General features: G+C 56.0%; 2 protein-coding genes across 10 annotated transcripts; one reads left to right on the top strand and one right to left on the bottom strand.

The window, feature by feature from the left end:
* The first annotated feature begins 282 nt into the window (after positions 1 to 282).
* Positions 283 to 4,806, top strand: HRC (histidine rich calcium binding protein). The gene is made up of 6 exons (XM_027080165.1): positions 283 to 2,903; positions 2,982 to 3,052; positions 3,592 to 3,660; positions 3,922 to 3,976; positions 4,450 to 4,486; positions 4,671 to 4,806. Exons 1-6 carry the CDS (start codon positions 1,286 to 1,288, stop codon positions 4,705 to 4,707), a joined length of 1,887 nt encoding a protein of 628 aa, XP_026935966.1. The 5' UTR covers positions 283 to 1,285; the 3' UTR covers positions 4,708 to 4,806.
* A 132-nt stretch (positions 4,807 to 4,938) lies between these two features.
* Positions 4,939 to 26,302, bottom strand: PPFIA3 (PPFI scaffold protein A3). Of its 9 annotated transcripts, none has more exons than XM_027080164.1 (29): positions 26,127 to 26,302; positions 20,995 to 21,249; positions 20,636 to 20,737; positions 20,098 to 20,262; positions 19,663 to 19,737; positions 19,116 to 19,190; positions 18,579 to 18,800; positions 17,410 to 17,556; positions 17,186 to 17,320; positions 16,696 to 16,779; positions 16,442 to 16,573; positions 15,932 to 15,994; positions 15,694 to 15,773; positions 15,259 to 15,403; positions 14,517 to 14,704; positions 13,266 to 13,488; positions 12,298 to 12,461; positions 12,049 to 12,176; positions 11,262 to 11,355; positions 10,843 to 10,924; positions 9,937 to 10,137; positions 9,229 to 9,291; positions 9,029 to 9,055; positions 7,778 to 7,953; positions 7,262 to 7,359; positions 6,863 to 7,038; positions 6,707 to 6,775; positions 6,311 to 6,482; positions 4,939 to 5,889 (listed from the first exon to the last, which is right to left on the bottom strand). In XM_027080164.1, the coding sequence occupies exons 2-29, from the start codon at positions 21,232 to 21,234 to the stop codon at positions 5,831 to 5,833; spliced, it is 3,585 nt and encodes a 1,194-aa protein (XP_026935965.1). In that variant the 5' UTR covers positions 21,235 to 21,249; positions 26,127 to 26,302; the 3' UTR covers positions 4,939 to 5,830. The 9 variants fall into 9 exon arrangements, with proteins under 9 accessions (XP_026935965.1, XP_026935956.1, XP_026935958.1 ...); XM_027080155.1 differs by lacking the exon at positions 9,029 to 9,055 and having other exon boundaries at positions 4,939 to 5,733; positions 5,818 to 5,889; positions 12,298 to 12,476; positions 26,127 to 26,252; XM_027080157.1 differs by lacking the exon at positions 9,029 to 9,055 and adding an exon at positions 24,610 to 24,733 and having other exon boundaries at positions 12,298 to 12,476; positions 26,127 to 26,230.
* Positions 26,303 to 26,414: the final 112 nt, after the last annotated feature.

Genomic DNA, 26,414 nt, shown 5'->3' with positions numbered 1-26,414 from the left:
TCTGGGGGGCGGGGAATCTCGGAGAAGCGTAGAGCGGGAGGCGGGGCAAAGGGTCGGACAGGATCCAGAGAGAGGCGGGCAGGGACCCAGGGAGAGGGGGACAGGAACCCAGGGAGAGGGGGACAGAGACGCAGAGAGGAAATGCCAGCGATGAGAGAGAGGGCACACTGACCCAGGTCGGGGGATGGGGGCCGGGAAACACTAAGACTTAGGCGGGGGCAGAGAATCAGAAAGGGGGAACAGAGATTGGGGGGGCGCTACATTGACCCAAAGAGGGAGAGAGAAAGATTTAGATGGGTGGCAGACACTCAGAGTGAGAGGGAGAAGGGGACAGAATCCTCAGGAGGGGGGCAACAGGGACCCTGAGAGAGAGCTGGTGAAGAAACAATGACAGAGAGAGGGAGACCCATAAAGAAGGATGGGAACCCAAAGAGCGAGGGCGACAGTGACAGGATGAGGAGTGGGAGGTACTGCTATGCGGACCGGCAGGGCCACATGTCTCCTGCCGACTCTCTGACAGGGACAGCTGCGGCCTCCTGGGTAACCTGAGCCCCTTGCCCCCCCTCGCTGTATTTATAGCCCTGGCCTGGTGCCATCCCCTGCCCCCAGATCTGAGTTCCAGGGACAGGAGGTCATGGGTACGTGTGCTGGGGCAAAATTCCTTTCACGCCATTCCAGGGCTTCCATATTGGCATCCACCTTCTCAGCAAAGTAGCCCATTCTGGCCAGAAACTCCCCATAATCTAACCCCCAGTCCTTCCTGGGCAGGGGTTTCTCCCCTCAGATACATCCCTCCTGCTACCCTCCCCCATGGCCCAGGCTCCCCCCAAATTGGCCTACTAAAAATCTAGCCATTGTCTTTGCAGCTGCCAAACATGAACTTGTTGGCAATCCAAAGTCAAATCCCTTGGCTCCCCTCTCCTGGCCAAGGAGAGACCCCTTCATCCACCCCCTCCCCAGCTGGGAGGGGGAGGAGCAGGAGGGGAGGGGCAGGTGGGGACTGACCCAGAATAACTCGGGGCTGAGAGTAAATTTAGCCACAGAGAGGGGAGGGGAGAGACCCTATTGGCTGGGAAGTGGGAGGGAGGGCCGGAGAGGAGGGTAAGGGGCTCTGGAGACTGCCTCAGAGGGCCTGGCTGTGAGGGCCAGGGGACAGAGGCCGAGAGAGACACAGCAAAGGAGCAACACAGGGAGAAAGAAACAGAAGGAGCCCAACGTTCATCCACATAGCCATAGCCACAGTGGGAGCCAGCCCTGGGAGAAGCTCTGCTGCCTGTCTGTCCCCATGGGCCACTGTGGGCCATGGCTGCACACTTTTCTCCTCTGGGCTGCGGTGGCCAGCCTGCTTCTCCCCACTGCCGTGACCCAGCAGCTGAGAGGGGCTGGGCTGGGGCCCAGCAACTGGAACGACAATGCAGGAGCTTCGGAGCCCTCAGAGGACGCATCGGGCAAGTTTGGCCGCCCCACGCACAGCCATAGAGGCCACGGAGATGAGAACAAGGATGTTTCCACGGAGAGTGGGCATCATTTCTGGGGCCACGGAGACCACAGAGAAGAGGATGAAGATGTCTCCAGAGAATCCCAAGACCATAGGTACCAAGGCCACAAGGTGGGAGATGAGAACACCTCTGATGAGGAGGAACACACAGAGCATGCTCAGCAGGCCCGTGGGCACAGAAGCCATGGGAATGAAGAGGCGGATGATTCAGCTGAGCACGGGCATCACTTCCCCAGCCACAGGAGCCATGGCCGGCAAGATGAGGACGAAGACGAAGTTGTGTCCAGTGAGCATCACCATCATATCGTCAGGCATGTACACCGAGGCCATGGAGAAGAGGAGGATGAAGAAGAGGAAGAGGAGGATGTCTCCACTGAGTATGGACACCAGGTCCACAGACACCAAGACCACGGGAAGGAAAAGGATGAAGATGTCTCAGATGAACACCACCATCATGGCCCCAGCCACAGACACCGAGGCCATGAAGAAGAAGAAGATGATGATGATGTCTCCACTGAGTACATACACCAGACCCACAGGAGTCAAGGCCATGGGAAGGAAGACAATGAAGATGTCTCAGATGAACACCACCATCATATCCCTAGCCACAGACATCAAGGCCACAGAGACAAGGAAGATGAGGATGAGGATGTGTCCACTGAACACTGGCACCAGGTTCCCAGACATACCCACCATGGCCTTGGAGATGTCGAGGAGGAGATCACAGTCAAGTTCAGCCACCATGTTGCAAGCCACCAGCCCCAAGGCCACAAGAGCACTAAGGAGGAAGACTTCCCAGAGGAACATGAAAGAGCAGTCCATGGCCATCACCACCGCGGAGTCCCCAAGGAGGAAGATGAGGACACCTCTGCCAAGCTTGGCCACCAGGCTCCCAGCCACAGGCAGCAAAGCCACAGAGATAAAGGGACTGGCCACAGAGGGTCCATCAAAGAGGAGACTAACCACCAGTCCCCAGAATACATGGGGGTAAAGGATAGAAGCCATTTAAGGGAGAGTGATTCTGAGGAGGAAGAGGAAGAGAAGGAAGAGGATCACAGCTCCCATGAAGATGATGATGAAGGTTCAGAGGAGGGAGGAGAAGGTACCCACCATGGCAGCCTGGACCAGGAGGATGAGGAAGACAAGGAGGAAGGTCATGGCCTCAGCCTGAGCCAGGAGGAGGAGGAAGAAGAGGAGGAAGAGGAGGAGGAAGAAGAGAAGGAGGAGAGGAGGGAAGAGAGGCCTGAGGTTTGGGTCCCACTGAGCCAAGACCACCAGGAGGAAGAAGATGAGGAGGAGGGGCTGGAAGAGGATGAGCTCCCCTTCACCATCATCCCCAATCCACTGGCCAGGAGGGAGGTGTCTGGAGGTGCCTCCAGTGAAGAGGAGAGTGGTGAGGACATGGGTAAGTGATCTGACTGGATGATGGGGGTGGGGAGGAGCGGAGTCAACCTGGGTCACTGCTGCCCTCTTGTCCCCACAGATCAGCAGGATGCCCAGGAGTATGGGAACTACCAGCCAGGGTCCCTGTGTGGCTACTGCTCCTTCTGCAATGTATGTCCGCAACCCAGCTCCACCCACCAAGCTGTTCCTAGAGTTTGTTCCTGGGCTCTGGTGTGCCTTGGGAGGGCCCTGAGCAACGGGCCCGAGTAAACAAAGACACTTTTGGGGCCAAGTCGGGGACAGACTGGAGGCCAGGAGGCTGGGGAGGAGCCTGGGATAGTGGTCCAGGAAAGAGAGGGTGAGGCCTGAGCTGCACTTGCAGATGTGGGGACAGGGAGGAAGGTTCAAGGCAGAGCCGAGGGAGGTGGGACAGGACTGGAGACTGACAGGCTATGGGGAGAATAGGAAGAAAGGGGGTGAAGAGAGTACCCAAAGGTCCAGCCCACAGAGACAAGGGGACGTCGGGGCGCCTTGCAATAGGGAAATGAGGGGGTGGGAAGCAGGTTAAGCAGGTTGGAGGAAGATACTGAGCTCAGTGTCAGAAGTAATGAGGCTGAGAAGTTGGGGATATGTCCAGTGGGCAGGGTGGAGGACTGGCGGGTGGCTCCCAAACGTCCCTCCCTGCCTAACCAGGCTCCTCTGGTCCCCAGCGATGCACTGAATGTGAGAACTGTCACTGTGACGAGGAGAACATGGGAGAGCACTGCGACCAGTGCCAGGTGAGACTTCTCCCAGACTCAAGGATCCACCAGGTTTCCCGACAGCCCGGGACCATCTGAGCACCCCCAGCCCCAAATCTTCTGCCCTCAAACTGACCTAACCCCTTACCCCTGATGCAGCCTTGACTCCAAACCCGATCCTGCCTCTGACCTTAACCTCCGCCTAGCTAGCCTCCTGCCCAAGTACGGCCCACGCCCCATCCTAACACCGCCCCTGACCACCTCGTACCGCTCATTCTCTCTCCCCACCCCCGCCCCCAGCACTGCCAGTTCTGCTACCTCTGCCCGCTGGTCTGCGAAACTGTCTGCACTCCGGGTGAGCATGGGTGGGGCCCAGAAGAAACCTGATGAAGGGGCGGGGCCTGGTGGGTGGAGCCAACCTGAGGAGCAGGCTGGAAGGTTGTGGGCGTGGCCATGTGCGGAGGCGTGGCCAAGGCTGGGACTCTGTGACGAGCGGGAGGAGCACGGAGGGGCGGGGCCGGGCAGAGGGAAGGTTGGGGATAGGTGCCAAAACCTAAGAGGTTCGGATTGAGGGGTTAGCCTAGAACCAAGAGGTTGGGGGCCAAAGCAAGTGGAATTCGAAGGACGCGGCGGGGCGTGGGGCTATTGGAGAATGGGAACACTTAGAACACTTAGAGCCAGGAGGAAGGGAGGAGTCGCTGTAGAAGGAATTAGTTTGGGGGAAGGAATCCAGAAAAGGGGGCGGAGCTAGTCCTGGTCCAGGACTGAGTGAAAAGTGGCCCCCAGTTTCACCCGTGGTGTACCCCTCAAGCCTCTTCTCTCCTACAGGAAGCTACGTCGACTATTTCTCCTCGTCCCTGTACCAGTAAGTGTGTGGAGGGGGGATGTTTAAGGACCCCGTTTAGAAAGGTGCTGTCCCGCTATGAATTATTGGAAAGCCCTGAGCCTCTAGTCCCCCCTTGGTGAAATGAGCAGGTTAACGATCTCTAAGCGCCCTGGTGTGAGCTTTGGACACTTCGGCTGTCCAACCTCTGCGTCCTTCTCTCCAGAGCCCTGGCAGACATGCTGGAAACTCCGAAACCCTAACCCAGACACACGGCTGCGGCGCAGATACATCTCCCTGGCCCTCCAACCCCTTTCCACGGGCCATATTTATTTCTCTGAATAAACGTGCTCCCCGAAACCTCATTGTCAGGCCTGGGGTCTGGATCCTCTGGGCACCGGGGAATGCGGGTGGGGTCTGAGGGAGAAGGGGCCTGGACTCCTCGAAGTGGTTGGTTGCTAGGTCCTGATAAATAAATCAGTCAACACGGGAGCTTTTTGAAACAGTTCTCTTTACCCGTGATCACTGAGTGACGCCTGGGGCAGGGAGGCCGACCAAGAGTCGGGGGCGAGGGCTTCCCCACCGTCTTTCCTCTCCCCACGCCACGTCGCCCAGGGGCATCGTGGAAAGAGGATTCTCCCATGCAAACCCCGGAGCTGGAGCGGAACGGGGAGCGCAGTTCTGCACCCCCTACCCCCCCCCGGGGCACGGACACGGCCACAGCACGGGGGGCGGAGGGGCCTCGGGGACACGAGACACTGGGGAGAGAGAGGGAGCCCCGCCCGCGGCTGACCCCAGGCAGCGGCGACCGGACGCCGCGGGGCAGGGCTGAGTGGCACAAAGGGCGAGGCTTTTAGCAGCGAGTCCTCCCTCCCCTCCTTTCGGACGAAGAAGGACGACTTGGGCCCCGCGACTGGGAAGAAAGGGGAGGGGGCAGCCTCTCCCCGCATGCGGCCCGGGAGGGAAGCCCCGCCCCCTTCCCGCGGGGAAAGGGCACCCATCTCCCATCGGAAACTGATCAATAAATTACAAAGTATTGGAAAGAGAGGTGGAAGTTTGGGGCGGGATTTCTTCCTGCCTTCTTCTTCCCCCCTCTCAGTCCAGTGCATGTGGTTTGGTCCAGGCCCAGTCCATTTGTGAGGCAGGGACCGGCATTCCCCGCTTGTCTGTACAGATGGTCCAGTCCGTGGCGTGAGCTCCCCAGCAAGCTCTCCCCGGCGAGACCATACTCTGGGCAGGAGGGGAAACAGCCCAGCCTCTGAAAGGTTCTTCCGTCCGAGTAAGGTCACCTGCATTGACGCCAGGCAGTGCGTGCAGCTGTGAAGATCCATTGTGCCGCCCAGAACCCCAAGAGCGCCCAGTACAGTCCTCACCTGGAGGCGTACACTAGCAGGAATAGGTCCGGACAGAAACGCCGTCTGCCCGGGAACTCCCAGAAGTCTGGCCTGGAGGGAGAGTGAGCAGCGGTTCAGCCTGGAAAGCGCGCGCGCGCGCACACACACACACACACACACACACACACACACACGCCCACTTCCTCCCTCAGTATTTCTCCGATCCTCAACCCCAAGCGTCCTCCCTTGGATTTCCCCTTCCGAGATGACAACGACCGCCTAGCTCCAAGCCGGTTTCTCCCCCTTTCCCATAGCCTTGGATTCCTTCAAAGTATCCCAGGTGACACTGGACGAGTTCATTTCCCACCCTGGAAAGGGGGTGTGGTGGGGTTGAGGAGGTTGGCTTATAGGAGCGGTCCATTTGTCATGGTTGGGGGAGAAAGGCCTAGGCCATTTCAGAACCTGAAGAGGGAGGTTCCTACCCCGAGGAAAGGGAGGGGAGGAGAGGCTGTCGCGTTTGGGATCCGCCCACCTTCCGGCTGCAGCTTGCGGAGAGGGAGCCCCGGCGAGCCCAGGGCCCCTGCTGCGGCCGAACGAAAGTTGGGGGGCAACATCTCAGCTGAGTCAGGCGTTACGCCTCGGAGGTCCTTCTCTCGGAACATCTTCCGCCAGGATGGGGAGCGGCTGAAGGACTTGGCACTGTCCTAGGTATAGGGGCCCGGCAGCCGGTGAGGGACTAGGGCCGCGTTCCGACTCCGCCCCTTCATTTGACCCCACCCCTCTCCGGGTCCTTCCCTCCTTTAACCCCGCCCCTTTTCTGGCACCTCCTCCAACCACGACTCGCTGGCAAAGTCAAGCCCCACCCCTTCAGCTCCCAGCCTAGAGGTGCAGCTGGGAGTGGAGTCTCCTGTGCTGCTGCTGCGCCCACCTCATCCAGCCGCCTGTCTGTGCCCAAGGAGATGAGGTTGCTGAATTCCTTCTCCAAGAGCTGCCGGGCCTGGGGAGGAGAGGTGGGAGAGGGGTTTCAGCGTGCAATCTGTGAGGTGGGGATGCCCAGTATGCCCAGGGCCTAGCGGCAGCTCACCTGTGCATTCTGTGTGGGGATCTGCAGGAGCAAGGCCAGGTCAGAGTAGTCGAAGGTCTCGTCCAGGGCGAGCAGCGCCCCGTGCACCCCGCTCTCCGTGAGGTTCGTGGCGAATTCCTTCAGTCCCAGCCCGGACACCCAACCCATGACCCGCTCATTGGACCACACCATCACGTCTGGGGACAGAAGGGACCCTCAGCTGCTCCCCTCCTGGGGCCAGGCCCTTCCAATTTATCCCATATCTCCATCCCCACTTCCTCTTCCTGGCCACGCCCCTATGCTGGCTCCACCCCCTCTCTTCCCTGGCCTCCCTTCCCTCCCCTATTTATGCCTCCTGCAGCACTGCTCCAAACCCCTCCAACTTGGCTCCCAGCTGGACGTTTACCCTTTTCTACTCACCTCGGATCTGGGTCTGACTCTCTTCCCGCCTCCGCTCCAAGTCCTTCCGGTCATAGTTGAGTCGTTTCAGGCACATGATCCCGTAATGCAGACTCACCCTGAGTAGCAGAGATAGTGGAGTTACAGATGAGCCCTCATACCCCAATGACTGCTACTCCTATTGGGCTCTCCCCATTGTCTGTGGTCTTCTGGTAGAGGTTGGGGAATTGCTCCATTGGATCTGTTCTACTGACTGCTGACCTTCCCAGGAGTTGCCATAGTTTCAAAAAGCAGTTCCTATTAGCCCACCTGTAAGGGGTATGGGGTCAACTAGCTAAGCTGTCTCAGGACTTGGGCTTTTCCTAGTAGGCCTTCTTATGGGTGGAAGGGGCACAGGAGTCTTGATTGCCTGACCATCAGGGCTAGAGGACCAAAGATAGTCCAAGGAATTCCCCATCACTGGTCCTATTTGCCAAAGACTCTCTAGAAGTGGGGCTTACCCCCTTGGACTGCCCCCATGGGCCAGGCGACCCCCACCTGTGGAAGCTGTCCACCATCTTGAGTTGGCCCCGGAGCTCCTTCTTGTTAAGATGATCTAACATTCGGGCATCCACCAGCGACTCCATGAAGTAGCTGCGGTACTGGGGCAGCCCCAGGCTGGGCAGCCAGTCGTTCCCCACCCATTCATGGTTCATGTCGCCATATGCCAGGATCTGGGGCCATGGGCAGGTGGGGGAGGAGTCAGGCCCTCTGACCCCATCCCATGTATGTATGCAAGGGTACAGTCCAACCCCCCTCCCCCAGATCCGAGGTGGTTCTTTCTCCATCCTATAGCAGGACAATGGCCAATCTCTGCTCAGGACAATGGACAATCCAAAATTGTCTCCCTTTCCTTCATTATGACAGCATAGACCCTTGTCTACTCAAAGTGTGGTCCTTGGACCCACAGCATTATCATCACTTGTGAACTTGCTGGAATTGCAGAATCTCAGACCCTAGGCTACTGAATCAAAATTTGCATTCTCACAAGATTCTCAGATTATCTGAACTGTACATTAAAGTTTAAGAAGCTCTAGTCTAAAGTTGTCCTAACTCAAAACAATGGATCAGTCCAACATCACTACTCCCCCAAGTCAGCACAACGGATTTTCCAATGTAGCTCTCTCCCCAACAAATGATAATGGATCTATCCACCACTCTTGCACTGTCCCCAAAATACTAGTCTAGCTATATCTGGCCCAGGACAATATTCTGGATCAACCCCAAATCCTTCACTCCTCTTAGCATAAGGAAATAATATCCATACCTTCCCCCTTGCTGGGAAACAAAGACCCAGCATAGCTCCTCTGTCTCAGGTGAGGTCATCCCGCTCCCCTCTTGAGAACAAAATGTAGCTCCTTCTCCCCAACTTCTCACCCTGACCTGCCGCCCCCCGCCCCAAATGCTTTCCCTTTTCACCCCAGTACAGTGGAACAATCCCACTTCCCTCTTTTCTAGGTAAAAGAGCTGCTCAGCACCTCCCTCTAGTTAGAGCAATGAAACTGCCCCTGGAGCCCCCGCAACCCAGCATAATGGGATGATCCGTGCACCACTAACAGTGGAATAGCCGGGCTTCTACGCCGACCCCCACCAAGCCACAGACAAGAGCAGAGCTCCGCGCAGCGCCCCCCTCCCGCGGTGAGGATGGAATGCTCCGGCGAGGGGAGGGGCGGGGCTCGGAGAAGGAGGGGCGTCCATGCAGCGTGCACAGCCTGTTCATGCGCCCACTGCCCGCCCCGCGCCCCCTACCTGCTCCCAGCTGATCTCCTTGGTCTCCTGACCAGTTAGTGGGAAGAGGGGAGAGAAGGGGTGGGTTAAGGGGCAGGCGGAGGAGGGCGGGAGGGACGAACAGACGGACAGACAGCTACAGATTCATCTGCCCCCCAACTCCGCCGCTCCTCCCGAAGGAAATTTAGTGCCACCCAAGGCCACCGGCAGGGGGCACTCACAGGCTTGGTCGTCGCGGTAAGGGACTCCATCTCTTCATGTGTCATCCACACGTTTCCTGTGGACTGAGGGGCGAGGGGTGTTACATAGGTTGAGAGAGGGCTTCTGAACAGGGGAGGGGAAGGGGGTCATGCTCCTGGAGGAGCCGAATTAGGCATGGGAACACATAATTTTCTGTATGGAACAAAATGATAAAATTTTAGAAATCAGTATGTGCTATGGGAAAAAAAATAGGTGTTCATGTGTTGGGGTGATGGGGCCGGTACTAGTTTAGCTGTTGAGTTAGGGAGGCCTCTTGGAGGTGGTGACATTTGAGCTGAGACTTCAAGGATGAGCAGGAGCCAGCCTTGGGGGAAAAAGAGGGAGGGGTGCTCCTAGGAAAGGGAGCAGCAAGGGCCAAGAAGCAGAGTAGAAAAGGGAGGGGTGGGTAGGGGCCCCTCATCAATGGCCCTGTAGAGAACCATATGAATTTGGCTTTTTCTCCGGGATGGGATCCCTCTGGCTGCAGTGTGTAAAACAGCCTGAGGGGAGGCAGAGGGACCTGAAGGGAGCCCCACTCTCAAGAGATAATCCAGGTGAGAAACTGGGGGGAGCAGGGTGTATCAGACAGAGCTGGAGTGAGCGGGCCCAGGATTGGCTACTCTGAGGACAGTGGACAGTAGGCGGGGCCCTGAGACAGCAAGGGCTGGGATTGGGCCCTGGACACTCACAGTGCGGGAGGAGGCAGGAGCAGAGGGTGAGGTGAGTGAGACCATCTCCTGGATAGCGAGGCGCAGCTTGAGCCGGTGCAGTGGGTTGCTGATGCCGATCTCGCGCTGGATCTCCGTGTCTGACAAGTTGGCCATGATGGCACCACTCTTGACATTGGCCCGGCAGGCGGCCACATACCACGCAGGCATGCCTACCCACAGCTGGACCAGAGGGAGGAAGGGAGAAATGGGGAAAAAATGAGACAGAGAGACAGAGACATACGGGATGAGAAACGGGAGAAATGGGAGAGGGACAGAAAGAAAGGGAGAGAGGGAGACAGAGAGATGGGGAAAGGCAAATGGGCGAGAAACAGAAAGACATGAGAAAGCAGTGAGAGGAGGGCAAGGCAAAGAGATGCGAGGGTCAGAGGGAGACACAGGAAAACAATGGAGGAGAGCCATAGAAGGGTAATACCAGAGTCAGAGGGGAAAGAGAGAGATGGGGAGAGACAGAGATGAGGAGAGACACACAGAGATGAGAGGCAGAGATGGGGAAAGAAAGGAGCAAAAGACATAGACATGGGAAGAAATACGGGGAATGACAAAAACACAGAGATGGGGAGAGAGGCAGGGAAATAGAGACACACACAGAGAGAGAGACATAGGAAGACACAAAGAGATAGAGAGAGACAACAAGACCAAGGTGGGCATGGCCAGAAGGACAGGGGTGAGGGGAGAAGGAAAAAGAGCAACAGGAAGATCTACAAGAAGCCCGACCCCTCCCAGGGCCTCCCCCCCACCACCAACTCCTCTCCACCGCCACCTCTGAGTTAGGAGGATGGTACTAGGTGGACCCAGCCAGCCCTAAGGGTGGGGTTCTCAGACCAGTTGGGGATAAAGAGTCAGGACGTTTCTGGGCCCCAGTACCTCTAGCCAGGAGACCACAGTGGGCCCATCCCAGGCAGCAAAAGGCAGGCCCTGACGGCAGGCCTCTTCCAGAAGTTCATGCCTGGGGAGAAGGGCAGGAGATCGCAGACACAGAGACACCTAGCCCTCTTGCATGGCCCCCTTCACCAACCGCATCCCCCCACCAAAGCAATTTTTATGAATGTAAAAAACATGGCAGAAGGCTAAAAAAAATACATGTGAATCTTTGTAATCCACCTTCCCTCCCCACAACAGATCCATACTAATCAAGAGAAAAGGGGAAAAAAAAGAAAAGAAAAACTCTAGGGGTTCCCAAGTTCCCAGGCAAGCAAGTTCAGGATCTTGGACACCCCCTCCCAGAATTTTCTTCTCACTTATGACCAACCCTCCCCACCTCCACAGCACACACCCACACTCACTTCCTCTTGTTCCTTCGGTCCTTGTCTCCTGGGCCTGTCAGCTTGGCTAGCCCCAGAGGGTCAGTGGCCAATGTCTCGTCTGAGGGTGTTCCAGCTGGAGGCAGGGAGGGGCCAAAATTTGGAGAGTCTCAAAGGGGAGGCAGAATCTTTGATGCTGGGGGGTTGAGAAGGATGCCAGGAAAGCAGAGGCCCAGAGGGATTAGTAAATGCGGCCACACAGAGGGAGTGATAAAACCAGACAGGGACCAATGTCACCTCCTAGGCAAGGAATTGGAGAAATCCCCAAAATAGGGCTGGATTCACTGGGCTGGCCTTGGTAAGCTGGCAGTGGTGTGCTGGTAAATATTTAACAACTGGCTCTCTGGGGAAGGAGAAGGTATTTCCTGATTTGTAGCATATGCCAATTTCCATGGTGTAAATAATCCCACCAATTTCAAGCGACCAATGTGATGTCAAAGCAGCTCATAAAATTCCTGAAAATTTACCTAACGTGGATTTCACAAACCAGACAAGCAGGCTCCAGCCCATCAGATGCCCTGCTTTTAGGATGCTCCTCCCTCTTTCTCTATTTAAAAAATAGGTAAATAACATAACAAATTCATTTGCCCACCAGTCAGGCCTCAGAGTGCCCTTTCCTTGTCCCTTCTCCTCCCCTCTACCTCTGCCAAGGTTCCAGCGTTCTAAATGAATTACCAAATGAATGAAGACAGGATTGTATGTCAAATGAATATGTAAAGAAGAAGAAGGAAGGAAGAAAGGAAGGGAGAGAGGGAATCAGGGGACTCACCCAGAGAAGAGCTGTCCCGACCTGGTGGTCCCATTCGCCCCTTCTCCTTCTTGCCAAAGAGACGGCCTATGGATGACTTGATGCTCTTCTTCTTGGGAGCTTTGTGCAGGGAATCTGGGGTGCCCTCACTGCGTGAGCAGGACAGATAGATCCCATCTGGGATGCCTCCTCTCATCCCAAGTCTTTGTCCACTCCCACCGCCTCCTCCCAAGCAAGTCCCTCCCTGTCCCATCCCTTATTCTTACTGACCTTCCCCGTGAGGGCCCTCCATCTTCCAGGGATCCCGCCTGCAGTGCCAAGGCCTGGGTCATTCTCTCAAGGCGGGCAGAACGAGGAGTGGGAGGTGGGGTGTCTCCTGGGATTGCTGGTCCCTCCATTCGTGGAGCCCCAGCTTCCTCCTTGGGGGCATGATTCTGGAGACAGAGATGCTATATTGAATCGGAGGGGTCATGTTGGGGGCTTATTAGTTGGGATGTCTACGAGGTGTCTGGGATCCCCCTGATTTGGGGAACCACTTCTAAAGATAGCCTAGATTATGTGCGGGTGAGTTGCAGAAATATAAAGGCAATAACTGCAGTCCCCCTGGAGCTTGATAAGCTCATATTTATACTGTCTTAGCTTCTGGTGTCAGGAGTGGGATCTGCTCAGCCTCAAGGAAAGCTAATGAGTTACAGGTTCTGAAAGTAGGAAATCTGAGTTTAAGGCAATAAAATAGGGCATATAGATATTGTGCCTCCCTCAAAGGTCAATTCTGAGGATCTAATGGTAGTTCTCAAATGTATATTTGGTCACAGAGACATTTTTCTAAAAATCCTATGCAGTGGGAATTCCCTGGCCATCCAGTAGTTAGGACTTGGTGCTCTCACTGACAGGGCCCAGGGTTCGATCCCTGGTGGGGGAACTAAAATCCCTCAAGCTGCATGGCATGGCCAAAAAAAATAAAAAAATAAAAGTAAAAAAATAAAAATAAAAATCCTATGCAGAAACTTAATGTGTAAAACAGGTAAAAGTAGATCACATCTGACTAAAGTACAAGTTAGGGTTCAGGAACCCAGTGGCTCAGCCTCCCATTTGCCCTTTGAGTTGGAACTTTTAGGGAAAGCTAAGGTTGCTTTTGAAAATCACTGGTGTGTTGGTCATTGTTGCTTTTTGTTAGGGAGCCCTGTTTATGACCTCCCACCACCACCACCAAGCTGAGGAGACTTAAGAATACTCACAGCTTTGTCGGTGCCCTCACGGGCAGGGCTAGGGGGTGCCAGACGGGGTGTTGAGTGGCCAGAGCTGGGAGGGGAGGGGCTGGCAAGGGTAGAGGTGGTGAGGGAGGGGGGCAGTGAGCAGCTACTGCGGTAGCGGCCCAGTGAGTCCAGGCCCGAGCCAGACACCCGGCTCTCCAGCTCTTCTGCCCTCTGTTCTGTTGTCTCCTTCTCCTCTTGGATTAACCTGAGGAGGAAAAGGGGGAGATGGGGTGAGAGGACTCAGGCAGACAATAGGAGAGGGAGTTCCCCAACTCCCAATGGGCCAGGAAGGCTTGGCAGGGCAAAAATAATTCTGAGGAAGGGACAATGAAGTTAGAGGGTCTTGGTGGATCCCCGACGGCCTCACAGGTTCAAGGGGAGTCAAGATATCATGATAGGCTCAGGAGGTCGTGGAGAGATTAGGGATGACAGGATGATCAGGATCTGCATCAGGACTATGCTGATAATAAACAAGTGGTTATGGAAAAGCATAAATGGATTACTATGGGCAAGAGGTCAAGTTCCAAGGAGGACAGCAAGAGCAAGCTCATAATAAGAGCAGAGTGAGATCAGGGACTCTGAGGTCAACCTAGGATCTGGGAAGGTCATAGAGACATTTGGTGAGAGTCACTGTCTCAAGTCACAAAAAGTTTGAGTGGAAGATGATGGTCATGTTGATACATTTGCTGGGGCCCATGGAAAGTGTTTTAGTTTTATTAGAGAATTGTTAAATAGGGCAATTTCTGAGGAATCAGGGTAGACTTTATGTGATGGGGGATTCTTAATAGATTGAGGATTGTTGTTATATTAGGTAGAAATTCTTGTTATCTAGAGTTGAGGTTCTCAAGGTGTTTTGGACTGGGGGACCTTGTGTTGTGTTGAGATTCGCAGGGTACTGGGAGTCACTGGGTAATTGTTGCATGAAGCCATGAAAGCCATGATGTAATGGAGGATTCTTGACGGATTGGATTGTGAATTTTGGCATTTGGGGATGCAGTCTTGGATATATTGGGAAATTGTGAGTACCGGCCGGGGCGTGTGTAATGCATATATAGCATATAGGAGACTTCCTGGTATTTCCTCAGGGATTCCTGGATAGTGTGTTGGACTGGCAGAATTCCTTGAGGATGTTTAGGAAAGGAGTTGGGCTTAGGTGTGCAAATCAGTCTCCAGTGCCAGAGGGGCCTTGGGCTAAGCTTAGGCTGGGTGGGGAAGAACTGGGCCAGTGCTCACTTGATCTCTTTGTTGATGGCCTCCAGCTGCTCCTGAAGCATGATGGCCAGTGTCTGTACATCAGCCTGCCCACTGGGAGATAGCAACTCAGCTCCAAACATCCCCTCTGCCTCCTCCTCATCTGAGCCATCCAGCTCCCCAGGGAATGGAGGTGGCATGGACCCCGCAGGGGTAGACCGCTCCCACTCCTATCTCTGTGTGGAGACAGAGAGATGCCAGGTGGACAAGGGCCGAGGTAGGTGCTGGGTCTTTCCTCACCTATCCTGACCTTGCCCACCCTCTATAACCCTGCCCATGTCCCCTGACACTGACTGCCCTCACCATGTGACCCAGCCCCCCACACTTTTCCCAGCCCAGCTTTCTCTCTTGGTGGGTCCTTCTTCTTGACCACCCATGACTCTGCCCTCTCCCATGATTCCACTGTTTCCTTTGACCCAGCCCACTTCCTTTCTTCACTTGGCCCCATCCATTCTAGGATTCTACACCCTGCATACCATCCCCCCAAACCCACCCCTCTTCCCACCCCATCGTTCCTCTAAAGTTCTCACCAGGCAGCAGGACATCCACGTGAAGAGCCATCAGGGCAAGTGGGGATGACGGAAGAAGAAGAGGAGACAGTGTGGGTCCAGGAGACCTTGCTTCTCAACTCAGTCCCCGCCCAGAGCCCTGCATGTTGGGCTCCACCTCCTACTGCTGCCCTCCCGAGCCCTGCTCAGTCCAGGCCCCAGAAGTGGCTGCTGACCTTAGAGGGCTCATCTTTGACCCCTGACCAGCGACCCCTCTTGCTTGCCCGGCCACTGCCAGCCCCATAGGGATCCAGGTGGGCGCCAGAAGGTAATGTGGGTGCCTGGGAGTAACGGAGCTCCAGGGCACTGCCAGGGAGAGATCTGTGGGCATAGAGAGGGCAGTCAGAGACCAAGGGGTCAGAAAAAGGAAACAGAGGTGAGTGGTCATGGGGAAGGGCTTGGGGTCATAGGATTGGGAGAGGGATCTGAAGTCAAAGGTCAGGAAAAAGGGTCTGCGGTCAGAGGTCATGAAGTCAGGGGTCAAAAATAAAAGGGACCAGTGGAAATCTCAGGAGGACAGGGAGTGGGGTGGGGGAGACTTCGTATCAGAAGGGATGTGCTTGGCCAAGGGGGCTCCATGGGCAGAGGTGGGACAGGAAGATGACTGTCACCTGGAGTAGGAGGATGGTGGCCTCCCCCGCAGCTGGTCAATCTCCATCTGCATCCGCTCCATCTCCGCCAAGAGCTGCTCCTGGGGGGAGGAAGTTGGAGATGTCAGGTCAGAATCTGCCCCCTCCCCCCCACCGAGTATCAGCCCCTCCCAGCCAGGCGGATTCCAACCCCAGCAATGCCTGCTCCCTTTCTCTGGCCCTCACCCAAGGCCCACCCCCACCCCGGCCCCCTCCCTACCTTGTTGAGCAGCAGCTCATCCTGAAGCTTCTTCATGTTGGCGATCTCCTCGCTTAGTGAGTTCTGTGGGGGGCAGGGGTGCAGTGAGGGGGCGGAATCAGGAAGCAGCCTCCAGTGAACAGAGACAGGCCTGAGGGGACCCCAGGGGGAATGAGGTGGGCTTGAATGGTGAGCTGCATGGGGAGAGGGTTGTGGAGCCGAAGATGCTGCTAAGGCAGGGAGTCCCTGGGAGCCCAAAATCCAGCGTCCTGTGAAATTTCCACGGATTCAGAGTTTGAGGGTCCATAGGGTTAGAGGCTTGGGCAAAAGCCAAGAATTCAGGCTGGGGGTGCCCCAGAATTCAGCTCTAGGGTGTTTAAACTAGGTGAAAGTGTGGTGGTCCCAGCAATCGAGCAGTCTATCAATTTCAAATTCAGGATGCCCCCATTGGGGGAGATCTCAGATAACTGTTTGGGGAAGGGTCTGGGGCCCCAAGATTCCAGCTTATTGGAATCCTAGGTTGGGGCCCACCTTCTCCTCCAGCGCCCCCATGCGCTCCTTGAGGTGCAGCTGCAGCCGTTCGTTGGACTCACTCAGCAGCTTGTCCACTGTCTCGGACAGCCGCTTATTGTGGTCATCGTTCATCTTCTCCCGCTGCCGGGCCTGCCCAGAGGAGAAGAGAGCAGAGGCGCTCAAGCCCTGAGCGCTGTTCCTGCTCCGAGCTCCCGACCCCCGGCACAGCCCCCTCACCCAGGCGTATCCCCCAAGCCTCAAAGCCTCCTCACCCGCTGCAGTTCCTGGTTCTTCTCCTCCAACTGGGCCTCCAGCTGCCGAAGCCGCTCCTCAAAATTCCCATGACGTTCCTCAGCCTAGAGGATGGAACCCATGGCATCTGACTTTGTCCCACTAGGATGCAGTCAGCCTCCAGGCCCCACCTCCTCCAAGGCTGGCTTCCAGGCCCCAGGCTCCTCCCCCACAGGACTCCAGACCCTGCCCTTGTGATTCAAGCCCTGCCCTCTCCTCTAGTCTCCAGCCCTGTCCCCTTCTCATGTTCTCCCCATCTGTTCAGTCCAAACTAGAGAGCACCAGCCCCCACCAAACCTCCAGGCCCTTCAACCATCCCAAGTCACGTCCCTTCCCTGGACCCCAGGCCCTACCCTTTCCAGCAGAATTCGGGCTGTGGGTCTCCTATCCCTCCAGACTCAGGCCCTGCCTCCTCCAAGCCCCGCCCCTTTGCCCCAGAGACTCAAGGCGCCGCCCCAGGCCTCCCTTCACCTTGTTGAGCGCCGCCACTCGCTGGGCCAGCTGTGCCTCTATCTCCGGCAAGGTCTCCGCCTTCTGCAGCGTCTGCTGCAGCTTCTGCTTAGCGTCGTCCAGCCACTCGGCCAGCTGACGGCTCTTCTCTTCACTCTGGGGGACACAGACGGGGGGGAAGGGAGGAGCTAGGTCAAACTAGCCACGGCCTCGCCCCCACCGCCCCTCCTCGGCCGTGCTCCCACCTGCCGGTACAGCGACTCCTTGCTGGCCAGCTCGTTTTCCAACTTGTCGTTGGCGTCGTGCAGAGACGTGGCCTCTCGCTGGGCACTCAGGTAGCGCTTCTCTAGCGTTGTGATCCGCTCTTCCATATCCTCCCGCTGCGCCAGCGCCTGCAGAGGTGACAGAAGGCCGCGTGGACTACAGCTCCCAGAAGGCCGTGGGGGTAGCCTAGGCTTAGAACCCCAGTTCAGGCACTCCAAGGTATCCTGGGAAATGAAGTCCCCTGCCCTCCGGGTGTCAGAATGGTGGAACCACACCTGCCGAGAGCTCCCAGGCGTAGCCAACATTAGATCCCCTGCCACCTGATAGTTAAAATGGTGGTACAGCCCCTCCCATAAACTTCTGGGGCAGTACTGGCTTAGACCCTCCTCATATGGATGACCTAAGATCCATGAGATGGAATGTCTCCACTTTTCTTAGCCCACTAGCCTCAAAAATCCAGGCCTTAGATTTTTCAGCAACTTCTGGCACAGCTCAGGTTTAGAATCACAGAGCAAGTGCCCTAGGGTCTCATAGGAAACAAAGGTCCCTTCCACCTGGGAGGCAGCATCTCCCAAGAGCCCCCAGGGTAGTGCATGCTTAGAAAACCAGAGAAGGTGCTCCACGGTCTCACGGGGGAAGGACTCCTGCCTGGGAGCCGGTGTGGTGGGACCACACTTCCCAATAAGCCCTGGGGCCATCCACAATTGAAATCCGAGGTAAAAGCCCCAGTGGATGATGAAAACTAAAGTGCTCTCTCTTCTTTCTCATTCAATGCTTTCAAGAATCCATGCCCTACATTTCACAGCAGTCCCCGCAGCAGGGGAGTTAAGGTCAAGGAACCTCAGCCAGGATGGGGTGAAATGCAGACAAAGGAGTTCAGTTAAGAGGTGCAAGAGAATTTCCCAATGATAACAATAATAACTACAACCAGATACTGGGTGACTACCAAGTATGTGCCATGTGCCAACTCTCTGACAAGGATCATAAATACCATTAGGTGAGGAAATTGAGACTCAGAGAGGAGAAGAGTCCACACAGCTTGTGGACTGAATCCAGATTCGTGAGTTCTGTGACTATGGGCAAAGGGGGACAGGCAGGGTTGCGGGGAGGGAAGGGACAGAGGGCAGCCCACCAGGGGCTCCGGCCTCACCTCCTTGAGGTCGCGCTGGAGCTTGGCGTTAGCTTCCTCGGCCTTACCCAGCTCGCGGTGGGCCGTGCCCAGCTCCTCCTCCAGCTGGCTCATCTGGCGGCACAACACCGCCAGGCGCTCCCGCAGCTGGCACACCTCTGCCCGCTGCCGCTCCAGGGCCTCCTCCAGCTCTGCCGTGCGCCGGTTCGAATCCCCGCCAGGACCCAGGCCATTGGCAAGAGTCTGGAATGGGGACAGTGAGGGAGGAAGGGACAGAACTCAGAGTGGGGAACACAGAGATCGAGAATGCAAGGAGAGAACTGATGGGGGTGAGGGGGGATCAAAGATCAGTAAGGGCCATGGAGGTCACAAAAGTTAGCTAGCTGACTTGAATCAGAGGTCAAAGGTCAGTAAGAGTCTGAGGCGTTCAGATGTCCTAGGGTCAGTGAGAATCGTACCAAACATTAAAAGGACCATCACAAAGTCAGGGGGCTGAGTGGGATCACAGTGAGGAGGACCAATGAAGAGCAAGCGGAAGGAAAGGCTTCCACCTCTTACCTGCCCATCCCCATCCTTGCCGGGCTCCTCTAGCCCCGACCGGCGCCTAGACAGCTGTTCTCGAAGGCTCAGAGTCTGGCAATGGGAAAGGGAGATCAGGGCACAGGAGGTCCTAGAAACCCTGTTTCTACTTCCCACTGGCACTGGTCCTGCTGGGGCCACCCTATCCCACAGTCTACCCTTAGACCCTGTGCCGTCATTTTATGTCTCCTTAGCCCCCCACCAGAGAAGAAGTCCACCCTTATTCTTAACCTTAGCCTCCTTGTGGAGGTGTCCTGACTTTCCCCACCCAGGCATTTCCACCATTGTCAGTTCTTTCCCTTAGCCCCAGCCCTGGTTCTCACCTTAGTCTCACTGTCACAGGGCAGTACTCCCCTTAGTCCTGCCCAATGAGTTCCTCCTTAGGAACCTCACTGGTTTTCTCCCTAGTCCTACCCCATTGGTCTTCTGCCCTAGTCCTGCTCCCAACAGATTCTAGGACCCACCCAATCAGTTCCACCCCATTGGTAGTTCATTAGTCCCTCCTCCTTCTTGGTCACGCCCCCACCTCCTGATTGCTCAGCTCCAACTCTTCCTCTAGCACTGCCACCCGCTCCAGCGCCATTCGCAGCCGCTCCCGGACCTGGGGATGGGGGCAAGACAGTGTGAGATGGAGATCAGACCTGATGGAGGACAGTTGATGCAGAACACCTTTGGGATGGACCTGATAGGGTGACATTAGCATTCCTCTATTTATAGTATGTGTGCATCCCCAACTAGCTACCAAGGCAGCCTCGCCCGCTGGTATCCCCCAACCTATTACATTTTTCTATTATCAGCCACTCAGGTCCCAGTCTGCATAGCCTGTCTCAGTCAATTACAGTCAACATTCTTCCCACATGGGCCATCCCCAACCAATCACGGCCAGAATTTCTGCCGTTCAACACAGCCCCAGCCAACCACGAGTTTCTGTTCTACAACCAGGCTCTTCCAATTCTCATACCTTCTCATCCAGGGCCTTGTGGTGCTCGAAGAGGGATTTTAGAGCCTTGAGTACCTCCACCTCAGAAGAGACCCCTCCCGGGGACTGGGCCTGGCGCTTTACCACAGTCATACGCAGTGACCTCTCGTGCCTGGACACCAGGCACTCCAGGTGTTCTAGGAGAAGCTACAGAGATAGGGCACAGGACCAAGGAAAAGTGTGAAGGGAAGAGAGGCAGAGTGAAGGAAGAGGATTCAGACAGGTGGGGCGGACGCATGGAAGAGGTGGAGCCAAGCAAAGTGGTATGGAGAGAGACAGGTCAGGAAAAGAGAGGGATAACAGAGGTGGGGGGCAGGTCAAGGAAGGAGTGGTACAGGAAACGAGAACAATTATGGAGATAGGGGAGGGAACATGAAGGAAGGAGGGGACCAGAGGAGACCCACCAAATTGTAGGAGCAGGGAGAAGAAAGGAAGGCGAAATAGAGGAAAAACAATGGGTCAGGCTGCAACACCCAAGGCCCCGCCCACCGCACTTAGTTCCCGCCCCAAGACCCCTCACCCGAGTATTGTTCCGCTCTGCCTTCAGCTCCGCAATTTCTTCCTCCCGTTCCAGTAGCTGCTCCCGACACAAGTTCAGCTCCTTCGTCAGAGCCGCAAATTCCTATCCAGGTGTGGGCAGGATCGGACAATCAGATCAATCCCTTTCCCCATCTCCCTCATTCCTTAGGACTGGGAGGTTTGGAGGCCCCACCCATCTCTGCCAAGTCCCGCCCCTTCAAGCGGCTCAGGCCCCGCCCATCACCGGTAAGCCACTCCCCCTTCCAAGTGCCAAGTTCCGCCCCTTCCGGACCGCCCTCCCTGTGCCTCCGCGAGTCCAGGCCCCGCCTCCCTCAGGCCCCGCCCCGGCCCCGCCCAGACCTGGGGAAGCGCGATGCTGAGCTGGCGCTGCAGCGAGTCCTTTTCGTGGCCCAGCTCGCGCAGCCGCAACTGCGCCGTAGCCAGTCCGTCCTGCGCCTCGCGCAGCGTCTCGAGCAGGCGCTCGCGCTCCGTGAGCATAGTGACCATGAGGCGCTCCAGTTCGCCGCCCGCCTCGTCCGGGCCCAGCGCCGAACCCCGCCGGCCATCCTCGCTGATGGTGGGCATCACCTCGCACATCATGGCGGCGGTGCTGGCCTACGGGGAGGGGGCAGGGAACCGAGAGGGGCTTCGTTAAAGCACAGGCAGCGAAACTGAGGCACGGTCACTGGGATACTACATAGTGAAAACTGAGGCAGGACAACCCAAGCACTGCACAGAAGAAACTGAGGCCCATCCATTCCAATCATGGCACAAGATAAACGGAAACCCATTGCTCCCAGGAAACCAGGCCTGGCTACCTGGGTGAGAGCATTTGGAGAAACAGGTCAGACTCCATCAGACACTGGCAGCAAATCTAGGCTCAGCCGAGTCAGAGAAACCGAAGCCGGGTGCCCCATTGCCTGAGTGAATGTGGAAAGTTTGCAGGCCCCTCCCCTCCGGTCCAAGCCCCGCCCCTTCAAGCGACTCAGGCCCAGCCCATCACTGTCTATTCTGGTCCTGCTGAGAATCCCCTTCAACCTACTGCATGAGCTAGAAAACTCAGGCCCAGGCGAAGGAGACCATGTCTTCAGGAGGCCACAAACCTGGGGTCACAGAATTAGGTCACTGGTACGTAGTCACCTGTATAATGTCACAGGGATGGTCCTCACCTGCTATTCAGCCCAACTCCTGCCTCCTTCAACTTCCCAGATATCTAGATATCTAGCTCCAGGAGAATCTAAAGACCCACTCCAGTCGGGAAAAACAAAAATGGTGGGGACAATGCTAGCCATCTCCCACTACACAGGAGTCTAAGATCCAGCTACCTCTTCTCTCAGGTCACAGGAATCTAGGTCCCCTATCCCTCCCTTCCCCCAGACTGAGGAGTCTGAGCCTCCAGCCTTCTCCTCCCCAGTCCCAGGAATCAGAGACCACATCCCCTTCCTCCCAGGACACAAGAGTCTGGGCTTTCAACCAACAACCCTAGACCCAGAAATCTCAGCCTTCAGACTTCTGCCCCCTCAGAACTCAGAAGTCAAGGCCCCCAGGACCCAGGGGTCCAGGTTCATGAGCCGCGGGTGGAGATGAAGGGAGGTCTCCTGAGCCACTCCCTCCACACACATCAGGTCAGACGGGTCCATCTAGCTGAGCCGAAAGCAGGAGGGACTTTGACTCCTTCTCTCCTTTCTTTCTCTCCCTTCAGGCAGAGGCATAACCGGTTCTCAGAGTGGATAATTTCCAGCTCCACCCAATATTCGGACTATGTCTTAAGCCTGGGACTGGGGCCTTGGACTCCTGGGAGGACAGGAGGGGACTGAGGGACCTGGGACCTGGGAGAGGAGGCAGCTGGGTGCCTGTAACCTTGGGTCTTTGAAGAGGTGCATCTGGGAATCTAGACACCTGAATCCCAACACTCAGAGGTCAGATTCAAGAAAATGTTTATAAGAGGGCAGGCCAGACTTAGACCAAAACCCAACATGGTATCTAAAACCCAGAATCTACTCATGAGATGCAATTAGGGATGTTTTAGGGAGGCTGTTCTAGAACTTCAAATTCCCTGAGAAGGAAACAAAATTCAGCTAGGCTGGGTGTAGAATCTAGAAAGCCACGTGCAAGAAGACACAGTACAGAGTGCAGAAAGGCCATACACTTCCACATTTACAATGTGCTTGGGGTAGGATCCACACATGGGGCCAGATAGAAGGGCATATTCTAGAGCCCAGGTCTGGAACTTTGAACAAGCCAAGAGCAATCCAATAACTTAAAAGAGTGTCTGGGTCACCCCAGAACCCCAAACACAGAGGGGAGGGTAATGATATCTAAGAACAGACCTAATGCAGTACATAACAAACCTAAGTCAGGAGACATAATCTAGACATAATCTAGAACTCAGAACCTACCAGGGATGAAGGCAAAGGTATATTTTATCTTTACAGAATAAAGCAGAGATCGCATGCTTGGTTTTTTCATGCATCTAGATAATGTTAGAACTCAGAAGGCAGAATATATGCTCTAGAATTCAGAACATGCCCTGGAGGCAAAGGAAAACCTAGAAAATAGCAAGGAGTTTGCCTGGAACTTAGAATCGCCTGGGGGAAGATGCAGAAAGATGCATTTTGGCAATTGAGAATTTCCTGGCATAAGGACTGAGCTGGCAAAGGGGGTGGGGATGGGGGTGGTGTGTTCTAGAAATGAGGACATTTCTAGGCTGAAGACTCCAAAAGAGGAGAGAGCCTAGAGCATGTTTAGAATGTTGAAGTGGCAGATGGAGGAAGCCCCCAATCCACCAGGGGACAAGTTCTAAGCCAAGGTCACACCAGGGAAAAGATGGACAGAGAAGGTGGGAATGGATGAGCCGAGAACATAGAACCTGAGGAAGGAAGATGCAATGTACAACACTTCAGTGGGAATCCTCGAGATTTAAGACTGTAGAATTGGATGGAATCTAAAATAGGGAAGTGCAGGGACTTCCCTGGCAGTCCAGTGGTTAAGACTTGGCGCTTCCACTGCAGGGGATGTGGGTTCGATCCCTGGTCACGGAACTAAGATCCTGCATGCCACACAGTGCAGCCAAAATAAATAAATAAAAATTTTAAATATAATTAAATAAAATAGGAAGTGCATTCTAGAATGGATAGCACAGTTTGGAGAAAGGTTAGAGCACATAAATGCAACACACATATTCTTTTTTTTTTTTTTTTTTTTGGCGGTACGCGGGCCTCTCACTGTTGTGGCCTCTCCCGTTGCGGAGCACAGGCTCTGGACGCGCAGGCTCAATGGCCATGGCTCACGGTCCCAGCCGCTCCGCGGCACGTGGGATCCTCCCGGACCGGGGCACGAACCCGTGTCCCCTGCATTGGCAGGCGGACTCTCAACCACTGCGCCACCAGGGAAGCCCGGAACACACATATTCTAGCACTTAGAATGCCCCTGGGAAGAGAATGGAATCTAGAGCAATGCCAAGGATGTGGCTAGAACCTAGAACACACCCAAAATGAAATTTTAGAAGAAAATAAGCAAGGACTGGCTTCTTAAAAATTGGAACATGTCAGTAATTCTCTTGTGGTCCAGTGATTAGGACTCTGCGTTTTCACTGCTGAGGGCCTGGGTTCAATCCCAGGTCGGGGATTCAGCAAGCAGCATGGTGCAGCAAAGAAAAAAAAAAAAAAAAAAAGGAACTTGTCGAAGGGGAGGGTGAGATCAGAATTTGGCTTGGGAGCATTAGCTAGATGTTTGAATTTACCAGGGGAAAGTCATGCCTCGAATTTAGCATCTAGCCTAGACTTCAGAACAGTACCTTGGGTGAAAAAGGAACAAAGATGTTGACTGGGAGTGTTCTAGGATTTAGGAAGAATCTAGAACGCGAAGCATTGCCAGGGCGCATGTTTAGGTGGAAATGTGGAAGACAATTCTAGATCACAGAATGAACCTAGGCCATAGAACACATCTGGAGGAAGGGATGTATGTTTGGCTCACCAGTCTGAGAGCGTACTCGAAGGATGTGACATCATGATATGAAAGAATCGTGATGGAGTGCTGGAAACATCTCAAAAAGCTGGGTCTCAGGGGAGAATGTTGGAAACCCCAGGGAGCCCAGAACCTGAGATGATACGGAGATGAAGCAGGGGTTTTTCAAGGCCACCAGAGATGTCAATTTGATGGGCAATTGTGAGGCTGTAGGGACTTGGGTTCAAAAGAGTAACAGCTGAGTGGCTAGACACTTGGGGTGGTGGGTGGCAGAGCTGGGGAACTGGACTCCTGAATCGCTGTGGAGGCCAAAGCCAGGAGATGGAAGTTTGGAGCCTGAGTCCCTGTTGGATGGAGGGCCGGGGTAGATGGCTTTGGTGGGCAGAATAGAAAGTGGGGTCTGAACTCCTGGGTCCCTGAGGGGAGGCAGGATCAGGGACAAGGCATCTAGGTCTCCAGGGGGCAGCGTGGGTAGAAGCCAGAGAATTGCATTAAGAATTGCATTTTGAGTCCCTGAAAGGAAGAGGGTCATGGCGCCTGAATCCCTAAGGGGGCAGATGCTGGGGTGCCAGGTGGATGGGTATATTTGTCTGAGGGGCATAGGGGCTGTTGAACTGTCTCTGAAGGGAGCAAAAGCTGGAAATCTGGATTCCTAGATCCTGAGGGGGTGAGGGCTACCAGCTGGGGCCTTTAGCCAGAAGAAGTGAGGACTGACAGGGCTCCCAGAGCCCGGTGGGATCTGGGTCCCCAGATGCCAAGATCCCTAAGGTGCACCAGGCAGGAACATTCAGAAGCCCTGACTCCTCAAGTAGAAGCTGGGGTCTCCGAAACCTGGGTTGTTGAGGGTGGAGCTGAGAGCCTGGCCAGTGGAACCCTGAGGCCCGGGCGCCCAGGTCGGGGAGGGCCTGGGTATCCCCAGGTCAAAGGCGCGACGGGGGAGATCCCCGCGCCGCCGGCGCCGCCTCCCCGGCGGCAGCAGCAGGAGATGGGGGACGCGAGGCTGCCGAGAACGGTGACCATGGACAGCTCCAGAGCGGGCCTGTGTCCAGGGCGGCCGCCGAGCCGGCCGGGACTGAGGGACTCGGCCGGCTGTTCAAGCCGGCGGACCAGAGATGGGCAGACTGGGTGCGCGAATGGGGGACTATGCGGACGCGATGGGGGGGGGCGGCCGGCCCTAGCTGGGGGAGTCTGACACAGCTGCGGCCGGTGTCTGGAGCTCCCAGGACTGGGCCGAGGAGGAGGATCTAGGTCCAGAGGGGCTTCCTGGGGCTGACCTGGGAAATCCAGGCTCCTGGGCCCCGGAGGAGGCGCAAGGCGGCAGTACGCCTGGGATTCCAGGGTTCGGTTGGGGACTCTGAGAGCCGGGAGGGGCACGCCTGAGTCTCTGGGGTCGGGCTGTGAAATCTGGGCTCTGAGGTCCCAGGGGATGAAGAAGGGAATCCAGGATCTCAGGGAGGCGGGGGAAGCTCGGCGACGGGTCCCCGGGATGGGCGCTGCCAGGCGGGCCGGGCTGGGCTCTTACCTACCTGGTCCGCGGCGGCTGCGGGCGGAGCTGGGCTGCAGGAGGGACGTGGGGTGGGGTGGGGGGACCGGGCGGGGCCCCTGGCGGCGGCCGGGGCCCGGATCTGTGGCTCCGGAGCCCTGTCTCCGCCGCTCGCGCGGGCTCCGCGTCTCTTGCTCCTGCTTGGGCGCTGGGGACCCCCCCCTCCCCTTGACGGTCTCACAGCCCTCTACCCCCTAAAATAGCCCCCTGCCCCTTTCACCGTTCAGCCTCCCCCCGCGAGGCCGCAGCCGCCAGATCCAGGGGTGCTCAC

The sequence above is a fragment of the Aethalodelphis obliquidens genome, unplaced genomic scaffold (assembly GCF_003676395.1).
Source record: "Aethalodelphis obliquidens isolate GAN/ISIS:26980383/991018 unplaced genomic scaffold, ASM367639v1 scaffold43, whole genome shotgun sequence".
Lineage (NCBI taxonomy): Eukaryota > Metazoa > Chordata > Mammalia > Artiodactyla > Delphinidae > Aethalodelphis > Aethalodelphis obliquidens.
Note: the sequence above shows the minus strand (reverse complement) of the source record. Positions and strands in the feature narration are given on the sequence as shown.

What these genes read in the sequence shown, in the direction of transcription:
- HRC (XM_027080165.1), top strand. Translation starts at nt 1,286, where the DNA reads ATGGGCCACTGTGGGCCATGGCTGCACACTTTTCTCCTCTGGGCTGCG. An exon ending in GCTACTGCTCCTTCTGCAAT is followed by an intron (nt 3,053 to 3,591) that starts GTATGTCCGCAA and finishes TCTGGTCCCCAG; the next exon opens with CGATGCACTGAATGTGAGAA. An exon ending in TTCTCCTCGTCCCTGTACCA is followed by an intron (nt 4,487 to 4,670) that starts GTAAGTGTGTGG and finishes CCTTCTCTCCAG; the next exon opens with AGCCCTGGCAGACATGCTGG.
- PPFIA3 (XM_027080164.1), bottom strand. Translation starts at nt 21,234, where the DNA reads ATGATGTGCGAGGTGATGCCCACCATCAGCGAGGATGGCCGGCGGGGT. An exon ending in TGGAGCTGAGCAATCAGGAG is followed by an intron (nt 19,191 to 19,662) that starts GTGGGGGCGTGA and finishes TCCCATTGCCAG; the next exon opens with ACTCTGAGCCTTCGAGAACA. An exon ending in AGAACCAGGAACTGCAGCGG is followed by an intron (nt 16,574 to 16,695) that starts GTGAGGAGGCTT and finishes TCCTCTGGGCAG; the next exon opens with GCCCGGCAGCGGGAGAAGAT.